General features: G+C 30.5%; 2 protein-coding genes across 2 annotated transcripts; one reads left to right on the forward strand and one right to left on the reverse strand.

Annotated features, from left to right (window-relative positions):
* Positions 1 to 810: 810 nt before the first annotated feature.
* Positions 811 to 2,223, forward strand: LOC113374983. The gene has a single exon (XM_026614938.1). The coding sequence runs from the start codon at positions 811 to 813 to the stop codon at positions 2,221 to 2,223; it is 1,413 nt and encodes a 470-aa protein (XP_026470723.1).
* Positions 2,224 to 2,662: 439 nt separating this feature from the next.
* LOC113374984 (keratin-associated protein 19-2-like) lies at positions 2,663 to 5,598 on the reverse strand. The gene is made up of 2 exons (XM_026614939.1): positions 5,558 to 5,598; positions 2,663 to 3,004 (listed from the first exon to the last, which is right to left on the reverse strand). Exons 1-2 carry the CDS (start codon positions 5,561 to 5,563, stop codon positions 2,663 to 2,665), a joined length of 348 nt encoding a protein of 115 aa, XP_026470724.1. The 5' UTR covers positions 5,564 to 5,598.
* Positions 5,599 to 7,551: the final 1,953 nt, after the last annotated feature.

The raw sequence follows: 7,551 nt of genomic DNA on the forward strand, positions 1-7,551 counted from the left end.
AATTTGTGTTTAGTGATATCTCAGGAAAGTTTTGCACATGAAAAACTAATCATTCCTTGTTTTATTTTCGGACTAGTTACATTACATTGAAAATTGTTGTGAGAGTATTTATAATTCAATGTTGTAAAATAGAAATATGAAAATTTTTGTGAATTTGTTTTTGAAAATTATATTTTTGCGCTTTGCTTTTTCGGAAAGAAATAATTTTGATATACAGAAATCGCAATGTGACGAACTGAGATACTTGTTTTGGAGTTACGCTAAGCACATAGCTAAGGTATGATTATTGAATTATTTTAAATGCTATTTCAAACTTTTTTTTATTATATTATTACTTTTAGAATGTTTTGGGGCTGCATTACATATCTTTTGGTCGCAAAAGTTTTTCTTCGCCTGCTATTAGCAATCAGGAAGTACAGTGCCTACTATCTAACGCTAAAATTCCTATAACATTTTCTTCCTTTGTGTTCGAAAAGTAATTGATTTGGAATATATTTTTAATAATGATATATAATTTAAAATTGTCCTATTTAATCAGGTATATTTATGCAGGGACCTACCAGAAGAAAAAATTATAATGGATGTCTTGGATATCGACAGTCACGATAGCCTTGTTTACATTCTTATAACAAATTCTTTAAAATTGATTGAACTCTTCTTTCGTATTTTATATAATGAAAATGCAATACAAAAAACATTATTTTAATGACTGATAAAACCAATGATTTGGATGGTTTATTAAAACTCGCTTGGACCAATTACAAAATACTCAATATTCTAAACTTTCAATTAAATCAAAAGAAATCAGACATGGGAGTAATGGAGATGAAAATTGACATTTCATTTTTTGATCCATTTGCTGCATATCAAAATAGTCAACAAGGCATACATAGAATTTCAATATTTAGACATGCATTCAATGAAAAAAATATAATACATTCTCAAAAAATATTTCACAATCGAATATTGAATTTGCGCGAGTACCCAGTGCGAACCGGCGTGATAAACTTTCCTGGATACTTGGAAATGGTAAACGATGGAGATATTTTAAGACACACAAAAGTTTATGGAAATGTCTTGAATTTAATATCACGTTACATGAATTTTAAGCCTATGTCAATAATTCCACGAGACGTCGCTGCTTATGGTGGACTTTTAGAAAATGGTTCTGTTGTGGGACTTATAGGACTTTTAGAACGCGAAGAGGTTGAATTTGTAGCAAATGTTAGAGTTTATGAGCACAATTTTCTTGAAAATGCAACATTTTCTTCTATTCTGGGCGAAACATCACATTGCTTCATTACTCCTAATAAAATAGCCAATTTGAAGAGCACTTTTACCAGCATAGTGGGCAAAAGGACATATTCTGGATTAACAATTACATGCGTAATTGCAGTTTTACTTAAGTATATTCACCATAAACTTCATTGTCATTACGCTAAGACATATAAAAAATTCGATCTTTCCAAGCATTTTATAGAACTTCTTGCTTATTATTTACTAGTGTCTTATAAAGTACCTACGAATAGATTTCACAAAAGTCTTTTCATCGTTCTTATATTTATGACGATGGTGGTTAATTTGACTTATCAGGGCAACATGGTGAAAATATTAACTCTGGAAACAAAATCAGTGAATTTGAAGAATTTAAGAGAACTTGCAAATAGCAATTTGAAAATTTTGATGACAATTGGAACCGCAAGTTATAATCCATTTCGAGCTCTTGGAGAAAAAATCAATGAAAAAGTAAAAGCTCGTATGATTAAAGTTACTGAGTATGATGAAGGTATAGATAGAGTTATTAATAACAAAGATAGTGCGTTTTTAGTATTAAAATCTTTTATCGATGTTTATGGAAGTAAATGGTATTCTAATAAAACTGGTTCAAGTTTGGTCAACGTAATTTCTGACGAAGAAAATATGAGAGCATTCCTTGCATTACTGGTTATAAGAAGAAGCCCGTATTTAACTCGCATCAACTCTATGGTGAAAAGAATTCGTGAAGCCGGATTATATGATAAAATATATAGAGATTCAGTTTTCATATCCCAGTTGCAGTTATCTCGGATGCCAAAACCGGCAAATAAGACCAGTTTTTCTATGGAAGAACTATGGTTCATATTTTTACTTTTGGGTGCTTCATTGACCGCGTGCACTGCCACATTCCTTCTTGAAATAATATATAAAAAAATTAGCAGCAGAAAGTTGTTTTTGACAGTTTAGCTTTATATTGATATTGAAACATATACACATATATAATATAAGGACGTAGATATGTTAACTATGCAGAAGCGTACATTCTTATGTTTTCTATATTATAATAATCTATTCATCTGTTTTCTTTATCTCTAAGTACAATAATAAACTATTAATAAATAAACTTGCGATGTACTAATTTTTCTGTCTAATGACATTAAAATAATAGAACAATACAAGCAATACTCACTGTACTTGATTGGCTTTAATTATATAAAATTATATATTTTGATTGGCTTTGATTATCATACATATATTAGTATAGACAATGATTAATATATTTAACATAAATATTTATTCATTTATATAACGTAAATGCTCCACAAAAAGACTTTGGTACGCCCTTCATTATTTGGCAGATTTATAGATAGAATTATAGTTAGGCCAAATAGTTGTTTTAAAATAATTATCCTTTATATTTTCCTTTTCCAAATATTCCTTGAAAACCGCCTCCGTAACCCCCTCCATAACCACCATATCCCCCATAGCCTCCGTGACCTCCGTAACCCCCGTGGCCTCCGCCATAACCTCCATGACCACCTCCATAACCGCCATAGCCATGACCATGACCATGTCCTCCATATCCTCCATATCCTCCGTGTCCGCCATAGCCACCAATATATCCTCCACCAGGACCTCCTCCATAGCCGATACCGCCATAGCCTCCTCCATAACCTTTTTTAGCTTCTGCTTGACTTCCATAGATCAAGAAAATGGCTACTGCCATTATGGCAAATGCAGAAAACGACTGGAAAAATAAATATACAAAGTTTAAATTAATAACTCTGATAATAAAAGTTTTTTTGAATTCTTTTCTTCATTTTATTTGGTAACAATTCCGAATACTTTGAAAAAAAATTCTAATTGAAGAAATGATGAATTAATTTTTAAAATCGATTTAGTTTATGCTGCAAAATAGGTTAATAAATAATATCAATTTCTATTTTATAAATAAACTCCTGAAGCAAACTCTTCAGTAATGTTATCATAAAACCAAATTGTTTGTGAGATGGGAAAATGTAAAATATCTAAATTGTTTGTAAATAATTTTTAATGGACTTATCAGAAACCAAAATATAAAGAACTCACTGAGTATAATGCCTATTTAATGTACCTAATATGATGATAAAGAAAAACTAGTGGAGTATGGCATCGTGCCTTAAGGCAAGTTGCTGGAACTTTCCGTACCGTAATAAAATATTCAAAGATTTTTTTGTGTGATAAAAAAAGAGGAAAGAAAATTTTCCTCAAAAAAAAACCTAACAATATCTATAATAATAGATAAATACACTAAAAAAAAAAAAAAAAAAAAAATTTATTCGAGTTGAAGGAAAATCTGTGACGTGCCAAGTACCATCCGCTGCTATGGGTCGATCAGGGTATAGTTTGGCAAGGCGAATATTTGAAGAATACTATATGTTTTTAAATATATTATAATAATTGATATTTCAAATATATGAGTGAGCTTTAGAATTTTAGCTAGAATTAGAATTAAATTCCGAATTATTTTCAAAATTGAAAAATTTATAAAATTTTTTTTGCTTTCCTCAGAAGCAATCGTTTTGTCAATACAAGCAAAAGCTTTTTTAAATCTCTGTTTGTCTGTTCTCTCAAAAATTTAATTTATATTTTCTGCATTCTATGCTTTATGTCTTCGGAACGGCTGGATCTGTTTTTGCCAAAAACTAATCAGCATATCTCCCCATTAATGTTTTTAGAATCATTCAAATCGGATGGTCTGTTCTCTCAAAAATTTAATTTATATTTTCTGCACTCTATGCTTCGTGTCTTCGAAACGACTGGATCTGTCTTTGCCAAAATCTAGCCAGCACGTCTCCTCATCAGTACGAATCGAATGCTTTTTGAATATTAAAAATCGGTTGATCCATGCGTCCGAAATCGTGTACGAAAATTTGTATCAAAGGTTTTTTATATCATTCAAATCGGATGCTTCGTTCTCTCAAAAACTACAGTTTTTTGCACATTTAGCCCCATATCTCCAAAACAATTAGACCTGTCTTTTCCAAAAAGTAATCACCACTTTTTCCTATCATTACGAATTAAATGTTTTTTGAATCATTCAAATCGGATGGCCTGTTCTCTCAAAAATTTAATTTATATTTTCTGCACTCTATGCTTCGTATCTCCGAAAGGGCTGGATCTATCTTTGCCAAAAACTAATCAGCATGTTTAGTTTAATCAGTAATGAATCACAATGAACTAATCAGTATTGAATATTAAAAATCGGTTGATCCATGCGCCCGAAATCGTGTACGAAAATTTGTATCAAAGGTTTTTTATATCATTCAAATCGGGTGCTTCGTTCTCTCAAAAACTACCATTTTTTGCACGTTTAGCTTTTTATCGCCAAAATGATAAGACTTATCTTTGCCAAAAACTAATCACCATTTTTCCTCATCATTACCAATTAAATGTTTTTTGAATCATTCAAATTGGATGGTCTGTTCTCTCAAAAATTTAATTTATATTTTCTGCACTCTATGCTTTGTGTCTCCGAAACGGCTGGATCTGTCTTTGCCAAAATCTAGCCAGCATGTCTCCTCATCAGTACGAATCGAATGCTTTTTTAATATTGAAAATCGATTAATCCGTGCGCCGAAATCGTGTACGAAAATTGGTATCAAAGTTTTTTTATATCATTCAAATCGGATGCTTCGTTCTCTCAAAAACTACCATTTTTTGCACATTTAGCCCCTTATCTCCAACACGGATAGACCTGTCTTTGCTAAAAACTAATCACCATTTTCCTCATCATTACGGATTAAATGTTTTTTGAATCATTCAAATCGGATTGTCTGTTCTCTCAAAAATTTAATTTATATTTTCTGCACTCTCTGCTTCGTATTTGCGAAACGGCTGGACCTGTCTTTGCCAAAAACTAGCTAGCATGTATCCCTCTCAGTAGAAATTGAATGTTTTTTGAATATTTTAAAATACATGCGCCCGAAATTGTGGACGAAAATTTGTACCCCCACAAAACACACACAAATGTTCAGAATCTTCTGAATCGTGAAAACATGCAAAAATTTTCATTTTCGATTTTTGGATGATTACTATAACTTACCCTACGTGAAGCTAATGAAATTAAATTAGACAATATACGCAAAATTTGAGGAAATCGTTAAAAGTGATTTTTTTATCTCGCGTGTCTGTTTAATTTTGTCGTACAAGGATAAACATTTTGAACTGATACTTCACTTTTTATTGGCAAAACAAACTATAACATACTTCAACTACACTTAGGATAAAATAGTTGATAATAATATTTTTTTTCACTTACTTTCATTATTTTAGTCTCTTCTTCAGTACGAACAATACAAACACTAGTTGTTTTTTAAAACCATCTCTTCCGATGTCGTCCTTTTATACGCAATTGTGAAAAATATGACCAGGATGTAGTCATATTTTGCAACTAATTAATAAATTCTGCGGTAAAGCCCTGCTGTAAATCGTGACTAGATAGATTGTGTTATTTTATACAAATAATCGTCATAAACACGAAATAATGATTCAATCTTTGAAACGTATCTAATTGTTTCTAACGACGGGTTTTGTTTTCAGCTCGGGTTCGCGTAAATCAATTTGTTCTAGTGGAATCTCGCAATGCATCTTGCAATTAGTCGCATCACGGTATTTTACTTACAAGTGATATTAATGACATCACATGTACTTTTTCTACTTACTTGAGTTTACTTGGAACATCAATTAATAGATAATTATTTATTGTTAATGACATAAAATTATAGGATATTGATATGTTGTTACAATTTGTAGTTTTCGTCAACATATTGTCTTAAGCGTAGATGGCTTTAGTCATTTTTATAATTGTTGGCGATATCCGGTCATATACACAATAATTAAGTAGATTCATTATTTACGGATTTCCCCCAAATTTTGCCTTCCAACAGAAGGTTTCAGTATAAATACCCACTTCGGACAGCCGATGTCAAACAGTAGTGTCATCGGTTTTCACTTGAAAATATAGATGTAAAATTTCCAAGCGAAAATAGCATTTTTCCGGCAGAGCTGCATCAAATTAAAAATGATCAGTTCTAAAAAAATTTATTAAAAAAATGTATCAAGCGGAGATAGGCCAACCGTTGGGTTGTCCTCTACAAAACTACGTATACGTTAACAGTTAACATGGGCACTCTACTAAATCAGAACAGTTCATAAAACTCTTAAGTTTTTAGTCTTATGAGTCTGATTTTGTCTGCTCTAATAGAAAAAATCTTATTATTCGGAAAAGCGGAATGTTAAAACTGAAAGTCAGCCGTGATACGGACTAGCGATTCCTAATCCCAGTCTCGGTGAGCTAGGTGACAAGTAGTATGATTTTAAGTTTTCACTTGAAATCACAAATCTCAAATATTATCTTAAGTGAAAACAGTCTTTTGGGGCCATTACTGCATAAAAAATATGAAGTCCAAATAAACTTATTCTAATTTTCAATTTACTAATACTGCAAATTTACAGAAAATATTTTATTATCAAATTATATGAAATTTGTATTACATTTCTATTTTTGTAAATGTTGTGTTGCTTATAAATAAGATTCATGTTTTTTTTACTCATGTTTAATATTTTTGACACATATATAATATTAACTAGATTTACAATAATAGTTTCGCTAAATTTTATTAAAATTAACCCTTTCCACTCGGATGCCGCCACTCCGGCGGCAAAATTCATATAAATCTCGGAATTCGCGAGTGGAAAGGGTTAAAATAATTGTTTTTGTCATCGTCAACTGAAAATAGGTATTTATGTTAAAAAATATAGGCAAACATACATTTTATATAGAATGAAATAAAAATCTGGAAAAACCAAAAAAAGCTGACCGGTTTGAAATGTATATATTTTTACAAAAAGAATCTAACTATTTTTTAATAAAAAAAAGCTAGTTATTTATTTTATTTAAAATAATTTTTCGAATAAATTATGTGATTTTTATGTTTGTTTAATTTCATAACTCGACAAAATTTTCTGCTATAAGACAACTGGGGTAAAAAACCAATAATTATGAAAAAAATTAAAATATATTATTTAACAAAAACTAAGCTACTTGTTTGTTCCACTCAAAATTATTACCTGAATAGAAAAAAAATGAAAATATTCATCAGTTAATTGAATTTGATTATCAATTTTTATTTATAATTTTAACAGCGATCAAAACTACTTGTTTTATAATCTGTGTTTGCTATCGTACATCTAAACCAGGTATTTTTCTTAAGAGAGCAACCAAGCGGTCAACTTTTTTTTTATATTGACTAC

This window comes from Ctenocephalides felis, unplaced genomic scaffold, assembly GCF_003426905.1.
Source record: "Ctenocephalides felis isolate EL2017-DRISC unplaced genomic scaffold, ASM342690v1 CF-g0.4_SCAFFOLD_01886, whole genome shotgun sequence".
Lineage (NCBI taxonomy): Eukaryota > Metazoa > Arthropoda > Insecta > Siphonaptera > Pulicidae > Ctenocephalides > Ctenocephalides felis.

Coding starts and splice junctions, on each gene's coding strand:
- LOC113374983 (XM_026614938.1), top strand. CDS start 811: ATGGGAGTAATGGAGATGAAAATTGACATTTCATTTTTTGATCCATTT.